This window comes from Ziziphus jujuba, chromosome 4 (assembly GCF_031755915.1).
Source record: "Ziziphus jujuba cultivar Dongzao chromosome 4, ASM3175591v1".
NCBI classification, from domain to species: Eukaryota; Viridiplantae; Streptophyta; class Magnoliopsida; order Rosales; family Rhamnaceae; genus Ziziphus; species Ziziphus jujuba.
The window spans coordinates 31636820-31663634 of NC_083382.1; the positions used below are offsets into that span (position 1 = coordinate 31636820).

Genomic DNA, 26815 nt, shown 5'->3' on the forward strand with positions numbered 1-26815 from the left:
ATATTAATACTAGATGTGACGGCTTAACTCCTTTCTACTAAATCCTTATGTAATTCTGCTTTCTAATCCATGCAAGCAACATGGTGCATGATGGTTGGGTTTTTTTGCTTCTTTTTCTTATTATTATTTTTATTTGTGGTATTCCGATAATATTTGTTGGGACCATTGGCTGGCATTTTGAGGGAAGTCTTTAGACCGCAATTGCTTTTAAAAATGATATATGAAACGTAAAAACAAAAGCAATCTAACATCATTTGAAACTGACATTTTGAATCATGTCAAACGTCCTATTGAAAGCATCTAAGCATTTGTTGACAAAAGGATCCTGAAAAGGCCGGAGGGGCTGCCTGCTACCATTATGGACTCTGTGTCATGATTCTCTTCAACTTTCGATTGACATGAGTTTGAACAGCATTTTGATCTCAATAGAGGGACCAGATCCGTTATATGGGGTTTGCGAATAAAAAGGAAATTACACCACAGGCATTCAGATAAAAACATATCAAAGAGAGGGAGAGGGCTTAAAATAGGTAAAAATGCACCTCTACAACTGCAGAAAATGAGAGAGTACTAATTCCAAGCAGAAAAACTCCAAAAACAATCTGTCTAGATGCCTACCACCTCTGCAAGTTCATGATTTTCGCTAGCAATAATGTGGGGATGACCATTTAACTTGGAAGAGTACCCTAGAAACGCACATGACATGGGACACAAAAGTTCTGTCTAATCTCTATGCCAAAATCTACAAGGCATGAAATTTTATTACAAAAGCCTGCAGTGCAACAAAGGAGTACAGAAGTTTGTCTAACACATACAGTGTATATATATGGAATTTGCCTATTCATCTTCCACCACAACGCTTATTTCACCCCTATCAAGCATTTCATAGAATTCCTTGGTTTTCCTCTGGACATTCCAGTGATGAATTTTCCAGAGAAATCCAGCCGCAAGGCCCATACTTATCCCATAAAAGATGTCCTTCAGCACATTAGGACCCTGATACGCAGCATGTGCTATCTTAGGAGCAGCCATCTCCAATACCCTGCAAAATCTACGGTATTTAAGATACACGACAAAGCAACCAAAAAAAAAAAAAAAAAGCCTAGTTTTTGCTTTCCACTGTACAGATCTCAAAAGCAGATATCGTGAAGAAAATGATAAAAATATTTCAAAAGAAATTTGCAACCTGAACAACACAGACAAATTGCACTCCCTATTCTTTTGACTACTAGAGCTCTATGTCTAATCAAGTGTAGTTTTGTTAATTTCTTTGCTATCAGTTTGTATAAAAACTTTTCATAAATAGCTATTGCAAAAACTTGGTCAAATAAATAACTGTTGGTTTACTTGTCTGAATAGATTCTTCAATTTTCGAGCATCTTTCATGGCTAAATTCAAAAAACACACCTCATTTTCTATGCAAAGCCAGCAGCCTACAACAAGAGCAATTAAGAGATGTTCTTCATTTTTGCCACACATTGACCACCCAAGCAAATGTCGTGGCCAATGCATACCACATTCTCCCTTTAGCATTTATTTTCTAAACTTCTTTCATGCATGTCTATAATCCGTTTTCATTTCTCCAAAAGAAACCTTAACTAATTAAAATTACGGTTGAATAATTAATTTAATTCCAATCTATAGATACAAAGTCTATTTTTGTAATTCTCAAAACAACTATTTTTTTTAAAAAGGAAACACTCAATCCTATAGTAAAGAAACAAAGTTTCGCCCAATTAAACTGAATTCCCATCATTATAATTTAACGAGAAATACGTACCTTAAAATGGTCAATGGAGACAAGATGGTTTACATTTACAGAAAAACATGGTTCGGGGAGCTGAGCTGATAAAGTGGGAAATGTCCTGGACCAGCGAAGTGGAATGTTGAACACGTAGTTCTATTGTTGACACGTCGTTGACACGTTTCAGACAACAGCAATTGGCACTCAACAGGGAAGTTGTTCAAAATAGGATGAATAGTGACGCACGTTGTCGTTTCATGGGCATAATCGCGAAACCAACCGAATTATGTTTTGTGCACTACGACACCGTCTCATTCCAGGTCTTCCCTTTATAAAGTCCACCCTAATTACTAACTAAACGAAGCCTGAAAACTCTCCCTATTTAACGGAGGAAGTGAAAATTGAATGCTGATCACCCCAGCAGTTGGATTGCTTAGAAACAACAAGATTTTGCAGCACCTTCAGACTATATAAATGGCTTAGACTTACCAGTTACCAGCAAAGTTTTCCATTTTCGAGTGCACCACAGTTTCACACTGCAATATGGTGAGGATCTAAATGCAACATACGCCCCCTGCATTTAGTATGAATCAAAATTTTAAGGCTATGAAATAGAAATCAGGGCGGTGATGCTCCCGCGTAAATTGTCTAATTTCCATCATAGAAAGGAAAAGACAGTCTCAAATCCAAGAAATGATTCTACTTCTCTGATTTTACTTGCTGTCGCCAATGAGCGGCACTGCTTTTGTAATACACTAGGATAATGGCGCTGCTTTTTTCTACTCTCAATTGAGCTGCATGGGTCGGATTTTTCTTTGCTATTCTTCAAGACTGGGACATCAAAAGCAGGCATTTTAATCGATGATTGATCAGTACCGGTGCTTGAAATTCTAGGGGTGACATTCTTTGTCCCAAATGTTTGATAAGAACTTCCAGAATATAGGTTTTGTTTCACCTTTTGGCTCACCCTGCTACCATACACATCTTTCTCAACCTCGCCGTTTTCTGTATCAGAGATGAGTATATAATCTCCCATAACATCACTGCATTTTGTCCCTTGCAATACGTCAAAAGCATCGGTGCAATACTCAGGCTGTTTCCTCAACTGAGGAAAATTCTTAGCTTTTTTGCGGATGTGATCAAATATTGTCTCTTCAGTAAAAGATTTGAAGGGGAAATCTTTAGGATCAGGGGGAAGTCCACCTTCATGAAGGAAACATAAGGATTAATAATTTTCATATTGAATGCGAAAGGACAATGTCAACTAAATATTTTGAGGTAAAATAATATGCCTGCGTCATCCATAAAGTTGGAGGCATCTGAGTTTCTGGCTGTGATATGGTTATTTTGAATCGGATGATTACCGGTATTGTGAGCATTTTGTTCTGCTTCACTGGGTTCTACATATGACTTGGCCATAGACCATTTTGGAATATTTTCTCCTAACTCATTCAGGACTTCTACTTCGCTATAGGATTCAAGTTGCTTCTCACGAGTGCGCTTCCGTGTGAGAATCAAAGCTTCAGTTGATGGAGACTGGACTATATTTGATGGCGGAAACTCAGGGAAGCTTTTAGCCTTTTCACGTATGCTGTCAAATATGTTTTTCTCCGTCATGATTTTGTTTTCCTCTTCGGTAACTTTGACAGAAAGCTCTCCTTCAATAATTAGAGGAAGAATACAAGTGATTAGTGAAAAGGGGTGAAATAAAACAGAAACGTAAATCATGAAAGTGCTAGTGAATTTTCCTTCAGCGTCACCTTCATCCAAATCTTCATCTAGAAGGTTGAAACTGGGCCTGAGAAAACCCAATTGAATACTAAGTCAAATCTTCAGACCTGTAATGGAACTAAGAATGAGAAATTCAAAGAACTAGGTACCCAAAGGATAAATGCTTACGCAGATTCGCTTTGCCTTTTGGATTTTATAGAGCTATTGACATCTTTAATTGGAGCTTGAGACGTAGTTTCCTCATCATCTTCTATAACATATACTTCCTGAGGTGGAGCAAAAGAGGATTGCTGCATTTTTCCCATTTGGTTATTCAAGTTGAAACTCCTCTCCTTTACCAATACAACTTTTTGGTGGAGGTCAATACCAACTACATGAACAGAACTATAAGTAACTATAATAATTCAAAACTTTAAGAACAAGTTCATTATAAAGTCTCAAAATCTAGACATGCGTGAGCAGCAGCTTAACTATATTCTTCAAAAACAAGATCAGCCTTAACATTCAGCTTTCCTTGCGGAGGGTTTGACAGGAAAATTGTTGCGCTATAGGGGCTGCAAAGGACAAACTACATCAGCCTCGACATTATAACATTAGGGACTCCCAGGCATTCTAGTTGAACACAAACAGAACATGCTTTGATGTGGAGCCACCTACCTGACTGTTACTTCTGATGATATGATTATTTTTCATGTTTACTTAACAATCAAGTTTTGTCATCATAGATTTATTATATCCAAATAGTACTGACAGATTTTATATCACAAAAACTGTAGTTAACCACTATTTCTGCAAACCAAATTATTTCTATTGAGTAAAAGAAATTCCCTTAATGCCAGGACATTAATCTTCTTAGTCATGATGTCTGAACTCTGGAGCTGATTAACATTCCTACTAACTTAGCAATGTAGAGAGTTTTAAGTCTGCATTACCTTGAAAACTCATCCACCCTGCACAAATCAGATGAAGTATACCATGTTATGGAGGATAAACAAACAAAAAGAAATCGAATCCAACATAGTACTATGGGGTCACCATTTGTACTGTGCTTACATTCTTGTGCTAAAATCTAATCGGTACATATAAACAAATGAATCATCATCACCTTATTTTCTCATGAAAGAGAATCAAATTATCTTCTTCTGAACCGACAATCTGTTAGAATGAATTTTTAATAGCAGACTGAGAATACAATTGAGTTGAGGTGCATCAACTTATTTAAATAAAATGCTGTGCAGAAACTTAAAAAGCCTACCATATCAGCATAATGTCGTTTCATTGATTGCAGAGGTTGTGTCATCCTAGTCAAAGTCACCATTAGCTTTGACTTTCCTCGTATCTGGCATTCAGTTTCTTCAACCTTTAGGTCGACTTTTGGAGGTAGTGACAGTAGAGAGTCCTTAATGTGGTTTCCAAATGGGTATTTTCTCCCAGTGATTATCTCTATTCTCCTGGGGTCAGCTTCAGCTAGTGCTTCAAATGATTGAATTTCCATCGAATGTAATGCCTGCAAAAAAGCATTTACAGGGAAAGGACTTGCAGTCAACATCTTGAAGTGCCCGCAGATAGAAGAAACACAATTTTCTAATAGCAGTAAGTTACGGAGAAAACCTTTGCTGTCACCATGCCAATACCAGGTAACTGCTTCAGCAGGTAAGGACTGTCATCCCAGAGCTTTTGATATAACGACTTTGCAAGAAGGGTTGAATTCAAGGCCCCTTTGTAGTTCTTTTTGTATATAAAAAATTCTTTCATGCACTTGGCAATTCGACACCCATTTGAGCATATAGAATTCATGTCCTATGACATGCAAACCGGTTTAGACTTGATCAATGAAACCTTAACATAAGGAAATGCAAGGATTTTGAAAGAAAACCTGGGTCAGTGATAGATCACGAACAGAAGGATCACCAGTCAAGCAGTCATTGACCAAAACAAATATCTTCTCTTCTCTGGTTTGAATGCGCTTTTTCCGTTTCCCATTGTCACTGAGGATATGAAATCGAAGTCTACCATCTTTGTCATTGTTAATGTCGTTTAGCGGCTTTTTCTCATTGCGTCTGAGTTGTATCCCTTCATTTTCGAGCAAATAGACACATAAATATTTAAATTGATTTTCATATAATGGTTGGATTTGGATGCCTCGAGTAACTATTATTACATGCAATTTCTCCGGCACGACATATAATCCGAAGAGCATCTTCTAAGGTGCAGTTTACAGGGGTCTGCATTATGAGTTTCATTGAATCAAATTTCAGATAGTACTTTGTCATCAACCTTCCAGGCTCTGAAGTGTTGAGAGAACACAAGAAAAAAGAGGTTAGGAGTAGCTTTTTGTGTTTTCTCTGTCATTCACAAAAACTGTATTATATATTTAGGTTAATGCTGTTGTACCTAACGGTTTCAATAGAAAACCATCCTCATCGGTCCAGATCATTTGATGCATCGATAACTCGTTAACTTTCTGCACACAAATCTCTGGTATAGAATAACATTGATCGTCAGAGGGGGAAAGGGAGAGAGAGAGAAAACTCTGTACTTCCGGGAGTGAAATGTAATGGTACCTTGCAAATGCTTCTCTATACGGTCACTAGAAATGGCTTTTTTGACTGCATAATTTCCAGGGTTCTGATCTTGCATAACAAATCAATTAATAAATGATAAATAATATCCAGATGATAATCTCAAATGGATGCCCATAAGTAAATACCTTCTTCATCCTCACATACAAGTACGAACATTTCATCCATTCAATTGCCCTTGTAATGTCAGAGACAGTCAGTTGAACTATCTCTGCAGTTAAATGCTCCGTCAAACATGAGAGCAATCTAAAGGAAGCAAACACAGAAACAAACTAAATAAATGGGTAATTTTTCACAAAATATATTCATAAGTCCAGGACATCATTTTGCCATGGAATTTAACAATTATACACATACTGTGATTCCACCATTTCACATCCATTCAAGAGATTCTCATACAAATGAACCTGGGGTCACGAAATAGAATTAGACAAAAATGAAGTGAACGTACTAAACAGTACCTGTTCACTAACTAAATTAATGAAGAAAATAAAATAATTAATATTACACATTAACACTAAATGCACTCCCACTCAAGAATGAAATAAACAGATAAAGGTTAAGAACTACCGTATCTCTCCTTGTCATGATTATAACTACTCCTGTATCATCAAATGGTGGCCGACCTGCCCTCCCACACATCTGCATGACAATTACAACCAGCTTATGATGAAACACAGCGACAGATTCTCCAAAGGATGCACATGTGCCGATATGCATGCAGTATAACTGTTAGTCTTTTTGTCATTTCGTAGAACAAATGCTTGTATGCCCATCCACTGTACGTTTCTACTTTATTGTATCCTTTCACATCTTTGAAATGGCAAGAATTCGTCTTGGTGGAACAGTCCTCAATCCATGGCAAAGGCCAACAATCACCACTAAGAGATTACCTTTAGCACACTGACTTTCTGGTCAATGTAAATCCCATAATTAAAGTCATGACCAATTCCTCTAATTGCAGCAATTCCCAGGGTATTTCCATAAGCTTCCATTATTTCAGGTTGAACATTGACTTAAAGCAAGATACCCTATAGCACTTAAAAATTCAATAATCTAACGGTCCACTGATTACTGTTTCAATATAATCTACGATGTCTTCTTAAAAGGAATCTGATAAAATATTTCAGTTGTTTAATCAAGACAAGTGACAGACCTGTAGTATTGTGGATCTGTCATATTCCATGTATAGACCTTTTTCTTTGTTGCTGGAGAAAAAGCACAACCGATGTATTAACATAAAAGAGATTTAAATATCAGTAAAAAATTGGCACAAATGACAGTTCAACATACAAGTGCTGCGTTGATTTTATTACTACTGTATGTGCTGGTAGGTTGATTCCGTGGGCAAGTGTGTTTGTTGTGCACAGTACTTGAATGTCACCCTTAAGAAAAAGACTTTCAATGAGATTGCGATCCTTGAGACAAAGTCCACCGTTGTGATAACCAACTGCAAGACATTTAATTTCTTTTATTAAATTACAAGAACAAAAATAAAGAATCAACTAGATACGACATTGCCATATATTCAATTCAGCATTAGAAAGCAAAATAGTTTCCTTTATACCACCGTAAATAATGTAAGATTGCATTTGTTTGTCACTGCATGATAATGAGGCTTCCCTTAGTCTTTCCTGCTGTTCTCTGTCTTTGATGAATGGATTTGAATGACCAAAGGTCATGGCAACATGAGAGATCCTCTGTGCTGCTTCCTGTGCTCCTTTTCTAGTTGAACAAAAGACCAGAGCAGATTTCCCTCTTGAATTTTGCATTAGGATATCTACAAATCAGTTTCAAGCATAGAAATCTTTTCAAGATCTTTTATTTTGAAGATTTAAAATTCAAAGAAAAATATTATATAAATCACTTTGAAGCCAATTTTTCCCTGTCTTACCAAATATATAATTCTGGAGGCGCTGAACAATGTAACATATAGCAACAATAAGACAGCGAAGAAGTGGTTTAACACGTTAGGAAACAACTTGGAAGTTCAATTTCCATAGCTGAAAAAATTTTTTGGAACAAAAATAGCACTAGTCATAGGATTGACCAGAGCTTTAGTCATATCAAATACTTACTTTTTCAAATAGAAAATCATTTTTTGCTGGGGCATAGCCTGCAGCAAAGATGGTTATGAGAATATGTTAAGATAGTGTAAACTTAATACAACTGGAAAAAGCATTCTCTTTCACATATTTTAACTATTAACAACAACATAATATCAACACGCATCAAATGAACTTGAAAAAAACAGTTACAACCTCTAAAATGCAGCATAATCAAGTTTTACCTTTAATTTCAATAAGATGAAACTATATCTCTATGAGTTATGAATCCTGAGATCAGACCAAGTTGGAATATATTTAGGAATGGCTAATTGACATAAACGTGCATACCAAAAACTTTTGTAGTCAACTTTACAGGCCTCATTTCTTCTCCAAACCTGTCAAGAAATTACAAAGCTAAATGAAGTAAACAGGATACTGATATTGAAAAGATAAACATATGCTAACATAATATTAAAAAGATAAACTGTAATCTAAAATTGAAAATTTGTAATAAAGGCTAAACATGCCTTTTGATCCCTTGGACAGGAACCTTGAGCCATTCCGCTGCAATTGTTTTAATGGAGGTGTAACTTCTCAAAGATTTCATTGCTTGAAAATGTACAAAAGAAAATTGAAATGTATCATTTTAAATTTTCACTAGGCATTACCACTGAGTCTGAATCTTACCAAGGTCCTCAATATTTGGAATTGTTGCAGATACAGCTAGAAAACGAACATTTGCTAAGGAACTTAATTTCATATCAGGGTTTTGAGAAAGAATCTTAATTCTACTGACGATTGCCTCCAAAGCTGCTCCACGTGGATCATTCAATAGATGGACTTCATCAATAAGGAGAAGAGCTATATCACTGAAAAAGCTTAAGCCACCACCTTTTAAGCTATGCCGAGTTACTGCATCAAATTTCTATTTACAAGGAAAATCTATAAGCCAAGCCCCTAAAGTATCATATGAAATCAAGCCAGCATACATAGAATGGGAGATGTAATCAATGTGTTTCTATACCATAGTTTCATCCTCACCTCAGGAGTGGTTAGAATAATGTCTGCTTCTTGTACATTCCTTAAGCTGTAAGATTCGTTGTCTCCAGTCAGCTCCAAGCAATTTATACCCCACGATCCAAATTTTTGGTTCCAATGACGAAGCTTCTCCTGTACTAAAGCCTTAGATGGGGCTATGTAGATCTAAAGAAGGTAGAAGCAGTTACTAACTGCAGCAGATTAAATTGTACACAAGCTTCTAGTCTATAGATTGTATCATGTTTAAGGGCATGAGTTACTTTATTGATAAATGATAACCTCCATCAAATTATAAAATCAGGCAACAATTCCTGCATCAGAATTGAAAAATACTATACAAACAGGAACCAGAAACAAGAAATTAATAACCAAGAAAATATAAGATAATTTCATTGAAATCATTGTTCATTCTCTTAAAAGCCAAATCAAGGAAATAACACTCTTTACATAGTGTGACTTATATATCCTCATCCCTAATTGCTTACAAGTGGCATCATTAGCTAGGACACTTACTGTCTTGAGGGTTCCCTTCACATGAAAAAACTTCTCCTCAGAGATGAACCGCGAGAGAAGCCTCAAGATGCAAAGCTCAAAGAGTACTGTTTTACCACTTCCAGTTGGTGCAGAAACGACCATGTTTACATCAGAGTGGAAACAAACTGGAAAGCATTCACTCTGCAGAGAATTGAAATATCTGCATGGATAGAGCATGGACACATTGTAACTTCTTATCGTGTGCAAGGCATAACATTAACAAGAAATCATAATGTAAAACTGAATGCAGGAGATAAGCAATTCTGAGTGGCAATTACATTTAAAAGGACAAATTTAGTTGCTGAACTAATGCTTCATATTTTTCCCACATGCAAGACAATTTGCAGTAATTGATAATGTATATAAGGCAAGCAACAATATTCAAGCTTAACTAGTAGCAATTCTCCAAAATTCCAGTACAGTTCCGTTAAAAACTCAAATTGAATACAGAAATTACCTGAAACTAAAAGTTGATCGAAAAGGAGCAGGCAAATCTGACACGGACTTCAGTGTATATGAATCCATAGTCGCACACGTTTTTTGACAGACTGAGGGAAGCCAAAAAGTTATGATGAAAAATTATGATCTATAATTCAAAGGCATTTGCACAACAGAAGGATTGAAAACTGTTTATAAGCAGGCAGACCATAAACAGTCAATGTACATAAATTTAAATCCTTAGAAATTCCGCCCTAAAATTTCATAAAGAAGATAAAAGATGTATATTAAAGCACACAAATCCAGTAAATTCCAATTATATTAAAAGTGATGCGGACGAAAGAATCAGTTCTTGTCTCTGATATTTATCACTAGGATGTACATCCAAAGGTTAACCAAACACGATAAAAATATCCTAAATCTCTTCGTATTCTTCATCAATTTTCAGAGTTGAACAAGTTTCTCTAACATTTGTAACTTCTCAAAATTTTTACACCGGGAATCTCTTTAAGCATCGCAAATAAATAAACGCCAAATGCTAAATTGCAAGAATTCAACAATGTCGGCGATGCCAGAGCTCAACAATATCATTTAAAAATTAAAATGAAAAATGAATGATCAGAGTCATGTAAATGGAATCTAACAGAGAAAACTTGCTTCTCTATTCCTGAATTCATAAAGTTCCCGATCCACTCGAAACAACAATCAGCTATATTTTGTTAATATTATTTGGATGTGAGAAAAATAAAGAGAGACCTTGCAGATCGAGAAGTTGAAGAAAGCTTTCGAACTCTCTCTCCAATCCCGGTGCTCAGCGAAACGATCGAGAGGTAAAAATGAAATCGGCGGGGTATTTATAATCCAGAGTTTTGAATTTGGCGGGATAAACCGGACCCGGAGCCAACCCGATGGAAATGCACAAGCATCTTGACAGGATGTATTCGGACACGTGTAAAACCAACGAGCGCTTAAAACATTCCTCTCTTTTTCTCTCTCTGGTTATGTCATCCTCTTGAGAAAATGAGAACATCAGGGAGTCGGTGGTCTTTCCAATCAAAAGGGCAAAAGTAATCGGTGATGACTGTCGACCTCATACTTACACTGGAAGTTTTCTTAGTAAAGAAATAGTAACCTTTTTTATTTGAACCAAAAAAATAGTACCCTACGTGGAGGCAAATAAACTCTACCGATCGATGGACCTGTTCATATTTAGCATCTTTAGATTTGATCTACCTAAACCGCTTGTATACGAATTAATTTTTATTTTTTTTTGGAAAGAGCATACGAATTAATGAAAATTATTTTTTTATATATATATAATTAGATAAAGATTTTTTTTTTTTTTTACTCTCTTATATATTTCTAATCTTTACATATATGTCACTGAATTCCTCATAAAATTATTGGGACAATGTTTAATTTATTTTTTTTTAAATTTAAACAGGGTTTTTTATTTCACATATAGTTTGATATGAGAACCTTGAACACAAAAAATATATTTGTAATGTTGTTTATAATTGATAGAAGAACATGATACATTACTTTTCACATGGACAATTCAATTTCCAATTAATCGAATAATAATAATAACGAAAAAGTGTCAACAAGTAGTGGACAATTCAGTGGCATCTATGAAAATCTGAGGCAACAAGGAACAAACGAATATTTTTAATCTAGAGGAACTGATATAGGACAATGCCAAAATAGCTGCTACAAATATGATGTATGTCCCTTGTGCAAAGTCACGTTTATTTCCTCTCTCAAACTCCATTCTTATTCGTCCTTTTACACATCAATGTTTTTTTTTTTTTTTTTCCTTGGGTTTTTGCATTTGCCAAGTTATTTTTCATTATTTATCTTCACTATTAAGTATTAACCATCATTAAAGATAACTTATAGCATGAGGAACATATAAAGATAATTAAGGAATCGAAATTGAGAAATACGAACATAAAATCGATGACTTAATTTTGCAGTATAATATATTAAGGTGTGGTCCATTCCTCCTCTTTATTTTTGTCGTTTTTTTCATGAATACTAATAATTACGTGACTGCTGGTCCACCATGAAAACGAAGGTGACCTCTAAAATTTAATTATTTCTCTTGTCAAAATATGAAGCATAATAATCGAAGTTCAAGAAATCAATTTTATAGTAGCTCATTAACTATCTCTCTATCTTATTCTGCTCAGAACTAGTACTCCGTTTTCTTCGCTTCCCCAGAAAAGCAAATATCTCTGTCTACCGATCGACGTCCATATGGAAGATAATATCTCCAACAAACAAAGTTGCACTTTCGCACTACCAGTGGATGCCGATCAAAAAGCCACGGTTTTCCGGCCATTTTCGATGGCACCACCACATATGCGTGCTTTTCACCTGGCATGGCTATCACTTTTCTCATGCTATTTCTCCACCTTCTCAATCCCTCCACTCCTCGCAGTAATCCGCGACGACCTCAACCTCACCGAAACCGATATCAGCCGCGGCGGCATCGCTTCCTTCGTGGGCTCCATCTTCTCCCGCTTTGCAATGGGACCCGCATGCGATGTGTTGGGTCCCCGCATAGCTTCCGCAACACTCTCCCTCCTCACTGCACCTGTCATCCTCGCCACTTCTCTTATCTCTTCATCCACATCATTCATCATCATTCGCTTCCTGATAGGCTTTTCGCTCGCGACTTTCGTGGCAAACCAGTACTGGATGAGCTCCATGTTCTCCAGTCCCATCGTCGGAGTCGCCAACGGCGTATCGGCCGGGTGGGCAAACTCCGGTGCCGGAATAACACAGCTAGTCATGCCGCTCATATACTCACTCATCATGGAACTCAACGTGCCATCTTTCACTGCTTGGCGTGTCGCTTTTTTGGTCCCGGCCACATTCCAAATGGTCACGGCGATATTGGTGTTGGCCTTCGGCCAGGATCGACCTTCTGATAACAACTACAGAGTTGAAAAAGAAAAGCGTAATTCGAAATTCTTCGAAGTTCTCTTCCACGGGTTGAAGAACTACAGAGGTTGGATTTTGGCTTTGCTTTACGGTTGCTCTTTCGGGGTTGAGCTCACAATCGATAATATCATAGCCCAGTACTTCTACGATAGGTTCGACGTGAATCTTCAAGTGGCAGGAACTATAGCAGCGAGCTTCGGGATCGCAAATGTGTTTTCGAGGCCTGCCGGAGGGATGTTCTCCGATCAGATGGCGAGATGGTTCGGGATGAGAGGGAGGCTGTGGGGGTTATGGTTGGTGCAAACATTTGCCGGCTTGTTGTGTGTCTTACTCGGACGAGTCAACTCGCTTTGGGGTTCGATTACTGTCATGTGCTGTTTCTCTGTGTTTGTTCAAGCAGCCGGTGGACTGACTTTTGGTGTGGTTCCGTTCGTTTCCAGAAGGTAAGAATCTTTCTTTGCCAACGTCGACGACGCGAAAAGCATGTGGACAGTAAGGAAGGGAGTTTTAAGATAATTATTTCCTAACTTTTTTTCTTTGCATATAAACATACAACGTGTCTAACAAATAATCATTTGCTGGTTGTTGACTTGGTCCTTAATTTACTTTCACTACTTTATAAGGGGTCGATGAGGTCTCTTGTTTTTTTGGCATTTTGACTAAAAATTATGAGGTCTCATGTTATGCTTCATTAACTGCAGATAATTTAAATTTCTTAATGGGTAAGTAGGTTTTATGATTTCAAGGGTTCCTATCATATTATCCCCAAAACTATGACACGTGGTCCACTTCGTTCTATAAGCCATAAATTTTTTCCCTTTTTTTTTTTTTTGGTGCTAACATTAGGTTATTTTCATTGCCCTCCAAACTATTGTTGTCACATCTCTTCAATCTACTCAAATATTTCTTCTGACAGATGAATTTGATTATTATTCTCATTCTTATTATTATTATTATTATGGATGAATTTTGTTAAATTAATTGTACACAACCAATACAATTTTATTTAGAAACAATGTGTGATTTTACTTTTATATCTTGTGTATGCTATAATTTGGCCAAATTCATTAACAAAATAAATTATATGTTCAGAATAAAACGATTCGAAAACAATATTTTGGGGGCAATGTGAAAAATTTAATAATTTAAGTGAGCAAAATCAGAAATGTGTCGTAGTTTACGGGTAAAACGGTACTAACTTCTAATTTGTAACAAATATTTTTTTAAAGGGAATTTTTAAGAAATACTAATAGTAAAATGTTAAAATAAATTACATTATTAATAAAGCAAATATTCCACCAGTGTCCGATCCACATATGCATCTACATAATTAATGAGAAAATTATGATAAACAGTGTAAATGATTTTACAGGTCACTGGGAGTGATATCAGGAATGACAGGATGCGGAGGGACCGTCGGGGCAGTGATAACCCAGCTTTTACTATTTTCAGGTTCTAGATTCCCGACCCAAGCAGGCATTTCTCTAATGGGTATTATGGTGATAGTCTGTACTCTTCCTGTCACCTTCATGTATTTTCCTCAACTGGGTGGCATGTTCTGTGGCCCTTCCCATGGTTCCGATTCACCTGTCCACCATTATCGCCTGCTTCAATAGAACCCTCCTCTGGGGTGTCCCATTCGATTCAAAGTATATTGTGGCGTCTTAAGGAAGAAAAAAAAAAAAATATATATATATATATATATATATGTGTTGTCCGGATAAAAAAGAAATATTACAATTGAAAAGAATCTGGTAGATTAAATGTCCCTGTTGATTTTTTTTTTTTTTTTTTCCCTTAAATAATTGTTCCTATTGTTTTGAGGAAGAAAGTACGCTCGTGAATATTCATTCTGATACTGTAGTTTTCACTTTTCCCAGTAACAACAACAATAATAATAGTTGTATTGTTATCATGTGGTCCCTCTACTAGTTGGCCTTTTCTTGATCACAATAGTGCCAGCACATACATGCTATTGTACCTCTTTATATCTTGTCCGCAGTAGCAAAAATAGCATGGACCTACTCGCAAAAATTGTCATATCATACGGATTCCATATATATTTGTGAGTAGGGATGGCAATCTTGGATCCAAACAATTTTTTTTTAAGTTTTTAGCACAAATGACATGGATCATTTTAACTATGAAGTTCCAACTCACAGAACCTATCACATCGTGTGAACATTAGAGAGGGAAAAAAAAAAAAAAAAAAAAGGCGGAATATAACACAAAGTAACACATCATTTTATGGATAATTGGAATAACCACTTCTCAACCCCGCCAGCCCCAAGCAAAAAATGAAACCCATATGCACTCTCTGAAACTCCAGGCCACTGGCCAAGAAGCTAGACGGTTCAGAATTCAAATATACAACAATTTACCACAAGATATTATTTAGAATCTGACAGGATCTGAGCAGCCACAGATCTGAAACGCTACAAGAGAAAAAGATTCAAGATAAACAACTAAATTTTCATCTTTCATTGGCTTTGGAATTCAGATCATTATTGCAAAACATGTTTTTGCCAAACCATAGCTCTAAAATAACAGGGGAGAACTGAAGCTGGGAGCCTAAACTTGTTAAAGGCATAACGCATATCCTAAAGTCTTATATTGAAATCACCGATCTGTGTTCAAGTGTATCTATGACCCTAAATCATAGTAAATCTTCTATCGTCATGTATTGACTACCTTGAAACTGAATGCAACTGACCTTGAATGTGGTTAGCAGCTCAACTCAACCAAATTCAGGTTCTTCTGTCTAAATTGTATCACTAATTATTTAGAACCTTATATCCAAGTAAAGAAAACACTCAAGGACTTGGTGACCTTGACCAAGCCCACCAACCACCGAGAATTCCTATTAAAATGAATTTTTGATCCCTGACTTCAACTGTAGCAATGCAGAAAAGCTGGTAGTCTTGAACTTCAACTTTGTGCGCATATAATGACTGAAGATCAAAAGGATCAAGATATGTTAGAAGTCTGTAAAAGTACCATTCACAAAATGTAAAGAATTAACCAATTCGAGAAACTCAAAGATGAGGCCCAAATGGCACTTCTCGGTACCAATAGCAGATGCTGTATACATTCATCATCAAATTACTGTCTGTATCCAATAATTTGAAACCACAAAATTACCGAATAAAACATGATGCGTCCATTTTAATGTTAACTTCCATAGTCAATGATGAACCAAAGAGGATTCAACTGACAAGGTGATTCAAAAGATGAATTTTTTTTTATTATTTACCGTGAATAAATGCAATAGTGGCTATAAAAACCTGATGACAAGTAAGAAAGCTAGGAATTCTGAAATTAGTAGCATCTGGCAATCTTTCCGGGCCACAGGGAATCAAACTCTCATCGAACAGGATATTAATTAAATGCTGATAAAATCAAGCTTTCTTAGTAGGCAGGTTAGTTTACACTTATGAGTGCCACGTTTAGTATAAACTTAACACTGATTGTTGCTACTGATCCTTTTAAAATGACGATTGACATAATTATGACAAAATGAAGCACATAACTTTTGGTAATATTAAAAAAGAAATGAGATTCTGTATCACTAAGTGTTAAATTGCATGATCTATATGAAGGGATAAATTCATAAATCCAAAGGGCAAATACCTTTAGGTAATACAATTGAGGCTCTTGGCGCATACATTGATGACATAGCTGCAACATTTCAAGTTTGAGGTCAAAAGTTTGCCAACCACAACCAGTATATGACAAATAACAGACCATAATATTGCTACTAATTATGTTCCTTTTTCTTATTTTGCTTTTTATTCTAGTTGTTGTTCAACGAAAATAAAAGCCTTTCTGACTCCTTCCAGGACTCCTTATAGTAGATTTCTATGTTCTGGTATATACTTTAAAATATCCCTGATTACACTTTCTTAAAAGGTAAGTAATTGCTAATGGCATCAAAGAGAAAAAAGTATACTATCTAACCTCATCAACAAAAACATAGACAGAAAATCTACTAGGTTTTGTTGTAAGGAGGAAAAGAATCACTTTAGTTGCAATTATTGTAATTGGACGATCCAAATGCATCCATAGAGTAACCAAGAAGAAAATAGGAAGCCAAAATTTTCTTGCAAATGTCCAGAGGGAATATGGTTCTTCTTCAAAATCTGAAGCACATGATGATTCTACATGATCATCATGCACCAATATATCACGGCCTACAACATTGAAATTCAAATCAAGGTAAATACTGACACCTATGTGCAATAGAGATTATAGACTATAGATCAAACAAGATAAGAAATAAGAAATCAGCTAGGGTGTCCACGCTCACCATCCATAGAATATCCAACACGCGACCAAAAGCTTATTGATCCAATTACAGCTGAAAAGCCAATGACACTTCCAATTCCCAATTTGCTTCCTGAAATAACATAATCAAAAGAACAAAGTTACACAAATAACTGGATCTCTTTTTTAAACAATATCAACACAGTTAACAGGCGTATATATGTATATATATATATATATATATATAAGAGCATTTAGCGGCGATTTGTAACATAACAATTCTCGAGGTATAACATTTCTAGCACAACAGGAAAATGAAGATAATCACTTAGCCACTTAGCTGCACAATCAACGTAGATAAATCCAAAGGCTACACTTCACTTGTCAGAAAGAGCTACTAGCCTAATCAGAAAACAAAGCTCACCGCAGTCTAATAATGGAAATGGCAGCTCTTTTCTGTAAGTTGTAAATCATATTATACGAGAAAAAAGAAAATGGGCACAGTGCCGAAGCTTAAATTACAGTAACACACCCATTAATGCATTTAATAATTCTAATACTTTAGAAGGTAAACCAGAATATAGAATTAGAATATCGTTTTGCATTAATTATTAACTAGTATCCACATTGGTGCTTATTTCGCTCCAAGGAATTAGAAATATAATTTACCTTTCCCCCACAAAAAAAATAAAAATAAAAATAAAAAATTACACAAACGGAAAAATAAACAGAAATAAAAAATAAATAAATAAACCATAACCAGATAATGAGTTCCAAGAACTAGTTTACAAACCAAATAATAAAGAGACATAATTATAAAAAAATAACTAGATTCTACATTTTCAAGCGTTCAAAGCAAAAGAAAACCAGATTAATTAACCTGCCTGAGAAATAGAAATTCCGCAAACGTTTTCGTTGAGCATTCAATTTCCATTGAAATCTTGAAGCGCGGCTTCCAAGTAGAGGTTCAGGGCCCTTTAGAGATTCCAACTTACCATGAACTACGCAAGTAATGCCAAAGAAAGAGTTTCTTTCAGTTCTGTTATCGAAATTACGAAACTCGACAAATAAAATTTGTAAAAAAATAATTTACCAAAAAAAAAAAAACATTACATAGTCGTCTGGAAAGAGAGATTGATGAACAGGAAGAAGGTTTTAGAATCAGAGATTGTCGTATTACTGGATAAAGAAACTTTCTCCAAAAAGCCATTTCTCGACTGCCACGTTCATCTCTAAGCTGTGCGCAAATATACCAGCTCGAATATTCTGCTTGAAAAATAAATTTTAAGAAAAAAAATCAATAACAAAATAAAACGGAGGGTTTTTTTTTTTCGGCAAAAATGAAAATAAGAACATACGTTGTCGTTTAGTAAGGTACGTTCTATTTTTTTTTATTTTTTATTTTTCGGTTCATGAACGTGGACTAACGACGTCGTGGCATGTTGGCTTTGAGCGCCAGGTGGGAAAAGCGAACCGTGGATAGTGACGTAGGAAATGCTAACATGGAGGCTTAAGATTGGTGAAGTCATTAAAACCGTTGAGAAAATATCCATTTCCTCCAACGCCATAAATATCAGTTTAATTTAGCTTCACGCAGTTCAAAGGATCAAAGGACAATTGAAGGAAGGAATATGTTAGTCTCAGTAGCCTCAATTTGCCAATTTCGTGTGCCAAAAGCTTCCCATGTTTATGAACATTCCACAGTGAAAAAGCCCATCTGGAGGTAATCCCATTTCCAAGCATAGTTTTGAATTTCGTCTATGATATTTTAGATTTCTCTTTTTTTTTTCTTTTTTTTCTTTTTTTTTTGGGGTCAGTTGCATTGGGTTTGAAAAATAGACTCACTGATTCTCTAACTCCGACGAGTTTGTCCTCTAGATGGAGACAGAGAAGCCCTGTTATCAGATGTTGTAATAGAAAAGAGGCAGTGGAAACGAAGATGGAGAAGAATTACTATGAACTGCTTGGCGTTTCTGTTGATTCAGAACCCTTGGAAATTAAAGAAGCTTATAGGAAATTGCAAAAGAAGTACCACCCTGATATTGCAGGCCAAGAGGTCGTCGTGATAGAATACAAACTTTCTATTTTTAAGGATAGTTAGTTTGTGAGTTTTGACTGGAAATTTTTAGGGGTGTTTTTATTTTTTTTATTTTATATTTTATTGTTGCTTTGTTTAGGGTCATGAGCATACTCTATTGCTGAATGAAGCATACAAGGTTCTGATGAGGGAAGATTTGAGGAGGAAATATGATGCTTCCATTGGTCAAATGAGAGCATTCTTCAGCGGGGACATGTCTGGTTTGGGTTATAGCTCATGGGATGGATCCTTGAGATCCAAAGCTTTATTTGTTGATGGAAATGCATGCATAGGTCAATACCATATACCCAAAATTCAGCATTTCTTTTTATCTACTATTCTGTTTTCTAAGCATTTTTTTTTCTTGGCAGGTTGCAGAGAATGTGTGCACCATGCAAGCAACACATTCGTGATGGATGAAGCACTTGGATGTGCACGGGTTAAAGTACAGTATGGAGACGACGAACAAAAACTTGAGGTAAAACACCGATGACAAAGTCCATGCAACATTTTTATCTTCTTCTAAGAATTGTCTAATTGAATGACTCCAAAAACTTAAAGGTATCAGTAGATTCTTGCCCTGTGAACTGCATTTACTGGGTGGATAGAGAAGAACTTCCGGTGCTTGAGTTCCTTGTTCAACCTCAGCCTAAAGAAGGTTATGGTGTATTTGGAGGTGGCTGGGAAAGGCCTAAAAATGTCTTTGCGGCAGCTGAATCCTTCAGCAAACAACTGAAAAATCAGACAGCCAATCAACACCAGAGAAACAGTAACAGACTTTCATCTTCTTGCCATAAAAATGCAAAACTTATAGAATACTTAATACTTTCTTACAAACTGATCGATTGTATGGTGCTTTCACTGATATGGATAAATTACAGCCCATTTCACTGTTGAAGAAGAAACCCCTGCTCAAGCTGAGGCACGAGTTAATGCAAGCAAGAAAATAAACGCAGGGAGATTTTCAAGGCTATGGGACTGGGCAAAACGAGCCTTCCAGAAGGATATGTGATAGAACAGAGTAAAATATACAGACAGCAAAATGATCACTTTAGAACTTTTTTTTTTTTTTTTTTTTTGAGTCAATTTTACAATGATTACATAGAAAAACTTAAGGAACACAAAGGGAGTGAAAGGATCCGAGTATAGGTGTAAGGGTGCCATAAGAAAGACTGTACATAAGGCACAGGTTCATCCATGTAGAAAAATACTTAGCAGTGATCATGTTTTGTTCTCCAGTTTAGCCATTACTCAAAAAGAAATTACTCCAATAATGGCTAATATCTTGACGGCCTATTTGTAAATTCTGTAACAATTAATTAAAGTTGTTATTTATATGAGTCCCACTGATACAATCAAGTCAAATTATGTGTTACATGAGCCAGAGGCATCTGGAAAAAAGTATGATTAAATTTTCACAACCTTCAGATTGTAAGACCATTTGCATTCATGCCTTAGATTCCTATTTTAAATCAGCATCGGTCCCTATAGTTGATTTCTTGATGGTAAATGATAACATCAACTTGACCTCCCTGAAGAAAATATATCCCCTTATGAACCAAGAAACAAGAAATACAACAGATGGACCATTCTATTTTATTGTGCACTTTTTGTTGATCAGTAGAGCCTGCACTTGCTTGTTCCAGCACAGACAGAACACTCATCTGCATCTCCAGCTACATGGCTTAAGCAATATTTGATCCTGTCATTGACAACATCCTACAACAAAATACCTAATTTCAAATGGAAACTTGAACCATTACTACTTTGTGTACTTACTACAAAAAAGTCAAAAAGCAACATATAAGCAACAGGAGGTGATTTAATGATGCTTAAAAGTTGTAAATTCTAATTAACACTTCTTAGTAACCGTAATGAGAACAAAAATATTTCTTCAGTATAAGATTTTTTAAGAATATTCCTGATTTTGTCATTCTTTAAATTTGATAGAAAAATACTGGGAATTATGATAAAGAGAAGGATAAATGGTAAAATTATCAAATTAAGTATAAACTCAAGTATAGGCAAAGCCTAAACTTCTGTTGGTATTGGAAAATATCTAATATATTAAAAAATGGAAAACAAGGAAATTCCATACCACTAGTAGCTCATGGAGGCCAAGAGGTGCAGTTACGATATATGACACATCAGGATGCTGCTTTGCAGCTTCAGCTGTTAGAGAAGGAATATCCTGTGAAATGAAAATAAAGTCTAATCCACTTTATCTAGTTTCCTTAGACTTCAATGTATTATAAATACAGCAGCACCATTGCATTTATCAATTCAATAAAATTTACATAGGATATCATGCAGAGGTACCTGGTGCCAGTGTCTTCCAGGGAAGAGGAAAAATGGGCTTACTATAACCCGATTTGCCCCTTTTTGAACACACGCATCAAATGAGTTTCTAATTGATGGTTCAGCCAGCTCCTATTTACACAAAACATTGGAATGAGATTTTTGCAAATATAACAGCATCAAAATGCAAGATGCATGTTGTTCACCAAAAATAAATTTTGAACACCTAGTCCGCGTGGCTATATGGAAACAGATAGAAACTAAAGAGATAGCTGACGTTCTTATTTTTCCCCATTCAATCTTCTATGTATTTTGTTGACCCAAAAAAGAAAAATCTTTAAATGTAACTCATCAGGGAATATAAAGAAAAAACCTCCTGTAAATCTTACAGAAGATAATAATCTTAAATGGATAACCTTTTAAATTGAACTCAAAACACAAATATCAGTTCTTACTACTTAGTCGGCTATCCCTTTGAAAATAAGAATGTGAACCATATAGCAGCAGCACATACGGTAGCCCAAATTGATTTACAGTGAAAGAATGTTAAATCGAATCTCAGAAACTATACATTGACTACCCCTTAATAATTAACCGTTAGTATACCAAAAAGAAATTCACATTTTTTCATCAAGCATTCATAATTTGTTCAATAGCACTATCAATCCTACTACCACACGGATACTTTTTTCAACAACAGATACTCAAACCTGCAGGTCGAATTAATAAAGTTTCATATTCGAGAACCAACAAATTAAGAATCTCAAGTTTCAACCTTACAACAAAACCATTTAAATTATTATAAGAAAATAAAATAAAAATAAAATAAAACTTCACTTTACTTTCCCACTAAAAGCACAGCAAAATTAAACAAAACATATCAAGAATCACATTTTCATTTCATTTATCAACTTCCTCCACCGATGGATGTAAAGATTTAAGAAAGCTTAATGAAAAGAAGAAAATATACCATATGAGCAGGCTCCACTATTTGATACCCAGTTTTCTCTCTAAACATGGCCACGAATTCATCTGAAATTTAAAAAATTAAAAAAAAAAACTCCTCCAAATAATTACAAATGCATTTTAAAGTAACAATTTTTCAAAGAAAACAACTCAAACTTCAGATTTTAAGTAGCTTACTAAGCATGAGATTTGATTCCTTTCTACGCGAACCATGGTCAACAATGATAATGCCGTCTCTGTCGCCAACACCATGTGGTTCTAGTGTAAAGCCTCCATTCCCGTTCCTCAAACTCAACCTTCTGCTTAAACTTCTGCCACTGGAAGGTTCTCCTGTAAATTTTGAGAAGTTGAGGAGTGACCGGCTAGAAGGGCTTGTTCCTGTTTGGTTTAATGAACAGCTTCAATTCCATCAAGAACCAAAGCCAAAAACAATCATTCACAACCCAACTGAGAAGATCAAAGATAAAAATAAAAAATAAAAGATAAAAAATAAAAGATGGAAAAATAAGAATCCTGTTAATATATATAGAGCGGATTTCGTACCCTTTAACGGTAAACTGAGGATGGATGGATAACGACCCAATCGGCATGTTTGAGCATATTTTCACCGGTCTGGTTTTGGACGGATGGCTATATCTGAGTTTGTGGTGACTCTACAAAACGGCAGTGTTTTTAACTTCTTTGGGTTGTGGTGGGAATCTGACGCATGCACCACATTGGCAATTGGGTCGAATTCGGATAATGGGCTCAGCTCAAAAATGTTTAAGTTGGGCTAGGCTTAAAAAAGAAGAAAATCCCTCTTGTATAGGAAGTGCCATTGGCAGTCATTTCGATTCTGTTCTGTACACCCCCATTAAGTGTAAAACACTAAAACTTTAATATTATCATGAAACTTCTTGTTTCATCATAATTTGTTTCTTGAATGTTGAACAAGAAAAGGGAAATTTGGTCCAATACCCCTCTTTAAAGATGGTTAAGGATATTTACCCATAATTTCTGGATCTTTTTTATTTTACCTTTTAATATCCATTTTTACCTTAAAAAAATTATAAATGACTTCCATATATTTATTTTACTTGCCCGTGCGTCCTGTGTTCCACTAAACAAAAAAAAAAAGATACCTTAGTGGGTTCCCATTTTTTAGAAATTGCAGAGATTCTCAATGAGTTTCTTTTTGAGCCTATCCACAGCAAACAAGCTAGTCAAACATAAATGATAAGTAAGCCAAAAATTCGAAGGCAATAATTTTCAAGTGCTTATTACCAAATGATAATCACTAGTTAGAGAATGAAAGAGAGTTGGGTTTGCATATTAAAGGTCTTCAAAGTGAGATGAAAGTGGACACCATTGAAGAATCTCAGAGATAAATAGAGAGAAAATGTCGAAGCAAAGCCAATAACAAGTTTGACAACTCTTGTAGAAGGAAGAGCAAAAGAAGAGTGTGTATAGAGTAGGGTCGCATGGGATAAGGAAGCATGTGCTGCACTTGCCTATATTAACCCCAGGAGTTCTGGAAACTTCCAATATCTCATCTTCTTCTTGTTCTTCACCATGCGAGCCTCTGTTTTTACAAAGCTGACAACTGAAAATAATTGGGGCAAAGCTGTTAAACTAAAGGGTTACTGGTAAGAGAAAGAGGAAAACTAGATTTGAAGTGTGGGAGGTGGGACATTGGTTAGAGAGAGAGAAGTTGTACGTGGTTTATTAAGGAGTCTCCACATTTGCACAAATTTCTATCATCAAGTTTTGACAGTCAATTGTAGAATTTTCCTCCATCCGAATCACCATATGGCCTACCACCATTCAATTCATTAGTCCATCCACCAGACAATACCATTTGTAGAGAGTTTATAGCCTTTGCCCAAGCACACTTATCTTGGTCCAAGAAAGGTTTCAATCCAGAACCAATTAATTTTATATTGAAATCTCAATTGAGCCTGGGCAAGTGGGCTTGAACAGAGGCTCAACACTCTATACAAGATATATATATCTCTTTGTGTCTCATTAGATCAAACAATGTTAGGCCACTTTTTATGCCCATTTGACAACTTTTTCAGAATTCTTGGGGTTTTTTTCCTTAGAATCATTGAAGAATATATATTTTGCATGTTATTGCATTTAACACACATTAGGGGACTTGTGAGGGCCAAAAAATTGATAAAATGTGATAACCATAGAGGTTTCGGTAATAACTGATGAAATCTATGATAATTTTTCCAGCAACTACAAATTGATTACCATAGGTTTCATCGATAATTACCGAAGGCCTTACGGTAATCAAATTTTTGTGTCAATTTGAGAACTTTTTTAGAACTTTTGGGGTTTTTTCTCCTTAGAATCATTGAAGGATGTATATTTTGCATGTCGTTGCATTTAACACACATTAAGGGACTTTTGAGGGCCAAAAAATTGATAAAATGTAATAACCATAGAGGTTTTGGTAATTACCGATGAAACCTACGGTAAATTTTTCCAGCAATTACAAATTGATTACCGTAGGTTTCATTGGTAATTACCGAAGGCCCTACGGTAATCAAATTTTTGTGCCAATTTGAGAACTTTTTTAGAACTTTTGGGATTTTTTCTCCTTAGGATCATTGAAAAATGTATATTTTGCATGTTGTTGCATTTAACACACATTAGGGGACTTGTGGGGGCCAAAAAATTGGTAAAATGTGATAACCATAGGGGTTTCGGTAATTACCGATGAAACCTACAGTAATTTTTCCAGCAACTACAAATTGATTACCTTAGGTTTTATCGGTAATTATCAAAGACCCTACGATAATCAAATTTTTGTGCCAATTTGAGAACTTTTTCAGAACTTTTGGGGTTTGTTCTCTTTAGGATCATTGAAAAATATATATTTTGCATGTTTTTACATTTAACACACATTAGGGGACTTGTGGGGGCCAAAAAATTGGTAAAATGTGATTACCATTGGGGTTTCGGTAATTACAGATGAAACCTACGGTAATTTTTCTAGCAACTACAAATTGATTACCGTAAGTTTCATCGGTAATTACCAAAAGGTCCTATTGTAATCAAATTTTTATGCCAATTTGAGAACTTGTTTAGGACTTTTGGAGTTTTTTTTCTTTAGGATCATTGAAGAATGTATATTTTGCATGTTTTTGCATTTAACACACATTAGGGGACTTGTGGGGGCCAAAAAATGGGTAAAATGTGATCATCATAGGGGTTTCAGTAATTACTGATGAAACCTACGGTAATTTTTCCAGCAACTACAAATTAATTACGGTAGGTTTCATCAGTAATTACCGAAGGCCCTATGGTAATCAAATTTTTGTGCTAATTTGAAAACTTTTTCAGAACTTTTGGGATTTTTTCTTTTTAGAATCATTGAAAAATGTATATGTTGCATGTTTTTGCATTTAACACACATCAGGAGACTTGTGGGGACCAAAAAATTGGTAAAATGTGATTACCATAGGGGTTTCGGTAATTACCGATGAAACCTACGGTAATTTTTCAAGCAAGGACAAATTGATTGTCGTAGGTTTCATTAGTAATTACCGAAGGTCCTATTGTAATCAAATTTTTATGCCAATTTGAGAACTTTTTCAGAACTTTTGGAGTTTTTTCTCCTTAGGATCATTGAAGAATGTATATTTTGCATGTTGTTGCATTTAACACACATTAGGGGACTTGTGGGGGCCAAAAAATTGGTAAAATGTGATAACCATAGAGGTTTCAGTAATTACCGATGAAACCTATGGTAATTTTTCCAACAACTATAAATTGATTACGGTAGGTTTCTTCGGCAATTATCGAAGGCTCTACGGTATCAAATTTTTATGCCAATTTGAGAACTTTTGGAGTTTTTTCTCTTTAGGATCATTGAAAAATGTATATTTTGTATTTAACACACATTAAGGGACTTGTGGGGGCCAAAAAATTGGTAAAATGTGATTACCATAGGGGTTTCGGTAATTACCGTAAAACCTATGATAATTTTTCCAGCAACTACAAATTGAATGCTTTCACTTATTAATGTCATTTTTTCTTTTACTTTTTCAACAATTATCATTAATAAAGCTAGATTTAGCATATTCTCGGTGGAAACACACACGATTGAAGTTGTCGGATGGAATTGTAGTGATTTTTTTACGACGATGGACAAATG

General features: G+C 35.5%; 6 protein-coding genes across 25 annotated transcripts; 2 read left to right on the plus strand and 4 right to left on the minus strand.

The window, feature by feature from the left end:
* Positions 1-461: 461 nt before the first annotated feature.
* Positions 462-2297, minus strand: LOC107415492 (probable cytochrome c oxidase subunit 5C-1). Of its 4 annotated transcripts, none has more exons than XM_016023833.4 (2): positions 1781-2297; positions 462-1051 (listed from the first exon to the last, which is right to left on the minus strand). In XM_016023833.4, the coding sequence occupies exon 2, from the start codon at positions 1030-1032 to the stop codon at positions 838-840; it is 195 nt and encodes a 64-aa protein (XP_015879319.1). In that variant the 5' UTR covers positions 1033-1051; positions 1781-2297; the 3' UTR covers positions 462-837. The 4 variants fall into 4 exon arrangements, with proteins under 4 accessions (XP_015879319.1, XP_015879318.1, XP_048327611.1 ...); XM_016023832.4 differs by having other exon boundaries at positions 462-1042; positions 1781-2284; XM_048471654.2 differs by lacking the exon at positions 1781-2297 and adding an exon at positions 1408-1751.
* Positions 2298-2392: 95 nt separating this feature from the next.
* On the minus strand, positions 2393-11278 carry LOC107415493 (DExH-box ATP-dependent RNA helicase DExH17). 12 transcript variants are annotated; one of them, XM_025072830.3, is made up of 28 exons: positions 10872-11272; positions 10135-10225; positions 9657-9837; positions 9147-9308; positions 8793-9030; positions 8633-8714; positions 8454-8500; positions 8136-8173; positions 7952-7973; positions 7625-7837; positions 7351-7507; positions 7214-7265; positions 6628-6699; positions 6415-6464; positions 6186-6303; positions 6040-6103; positions 5870-5953; positions 5637-5762; positions 5352-5548; positions 5087-5275; positions 4731-4982; positions 4581-4630; positions 4408-4425; positions 3947-4029; positions 3644-3845; positions 3505-3542; positions 3037-3402; positions 2393-2947 (listed from the first exon to the last, which is right to left on the minus strand). In XM_025072830.3, the coding sequence occupies exons 2-28, from the start codon at positions 10200-10202 to the stop codon at positions 2403-2405; spliced, it is 3714 nt and encodes a 1237-aa protein (XP_024928598.1). In that variant the 5' UTR covers positions 10203-10225; positions 10872-11272; the 3' UTR covers positions 2393-2402. The 12 variants fall into 12 exon arrangements, with proteins under 12 accessions (XP_024928598.1, XP_048327609.1, XP_024928595.1 ...); XM_048471652.2 differs by having other exon boundaries at positions 8633-8669; positions 10872-11271; XM_025072827.3 differs by having other exon boundaries at positions 3037-3542; positions 9147-9275; positions 10872-11278.
* Positions 11279-12171: 893 nt separating this feature from the next.
* On the plus strand, positions 12172-15147 carry LOC107415470 (high affinity nitrate transporter 2.7). Its single transcript, XM_016023808.4, has 2 exons — positions 12172-13507; positions 14437-15147. The coding sequence occupies exons 1-2, from the start codon at positions 12375-12377 to the stop codon at positions 14678-14680; spliced, it is 1377 nt and encodes a 458-aa protein (XP_015879294.3). The 5' UTR covers positions 12172-12374; the 3' UTR covers positions 14681-15147.
* Positions 15148-15287: 140 nt separating this feature from the next.
* On the minus strand, positions 15288-18668 carry LOC107415488 (uncharacterized). Of its 5 annotated transcripts, none has more exons than XM_060816368.1 (6): positions 18441-18668; positions 18208-18328; positions 17371-17456; positions 17085-17254; positions 16695-16742; positions 15288-15499 (listed from the first exon to the last, which is right to left on the minus strand). In XM_060816368.1, exons 1-6 carry the CDS (start codon positions 18535-18537, stop codon positions 15455-15457), a joined length of 567 nt encoding a protein of 188 aa, XP_060672351.1. In that variant the 5' UTR covers positions 18538-18668; the 3' UTR covers positions 15288-15454. The 5 variants fall into 5 exon arrangements, with proteins under 5 accessions (XP_060672351.1, XP_060672350.1, XP_060672349.1 ...); XM_060816367.1 differs by having other exon boundaries at positions 17022-17254; XM_060816366.1 differs by lacking the exon at positions 15288-15499 and adding an exon at positions 15523-16015 and having other exon boundaries at positions 18441-18665.
* Positions 18669-18890: 222 nt separating this feature from the next.
* Positions 18891-20744, plus strand: LOC107415487 (chaperone protein dnaJ C76, chloroplastic-like). The gene is made up of 6 exons (XM_016023826.4): positions 18891-19050; positions 19206-19383; positions 19505-19697; positions 19776-19882; positions 19966-20173; positions 20286-20744. Exons 1-6 carry the CDS (start codon positions 18959-18961, stop codon positions 20414-20416), a joined length of 909 nt encoding a protein of 302 aa, XP_015879312.2. The 5' UTR covers positions 18891-18958; the 3' UTR covers positions 20417-20744.
* Positions 20709-23370, minus strand: LOC107415490 (sirohydrochlorin ferrochelatase, chloroplastic). 2 transcript variants are annotated; one of them, XM_016023829.3, is made up of 6 exons: positions 23212-23370; positions 22846-23066; positions 22673-22734; positions 21724-21834; positions 21503-21595; positions 20709-21123 (listed from the first exon to the last, which is right to left on the minus strand). In XM_016023829.3, the coding sequence occupies exons 1-6, from the start codon at positions 23256-23258 to the stop codon at positions 21022-21024; spliced, it is 636 nt and encodes a 211-aa protein (XP_015879315.1). In that variant the 5' UTR covers positions 23259-23370; the 3' UTR covers positions 20709-21021. The 2 variants fall into 2 exon arrangements, with proteins under 2 accessions (XP_015879315.1, XP_024928542.1); XM_025072774.2 differs by having other exon boundaries at positions 20709-21137.
* Between the last annotated feature and the right edge of the window lie 3445 nt (positions 23371-26815).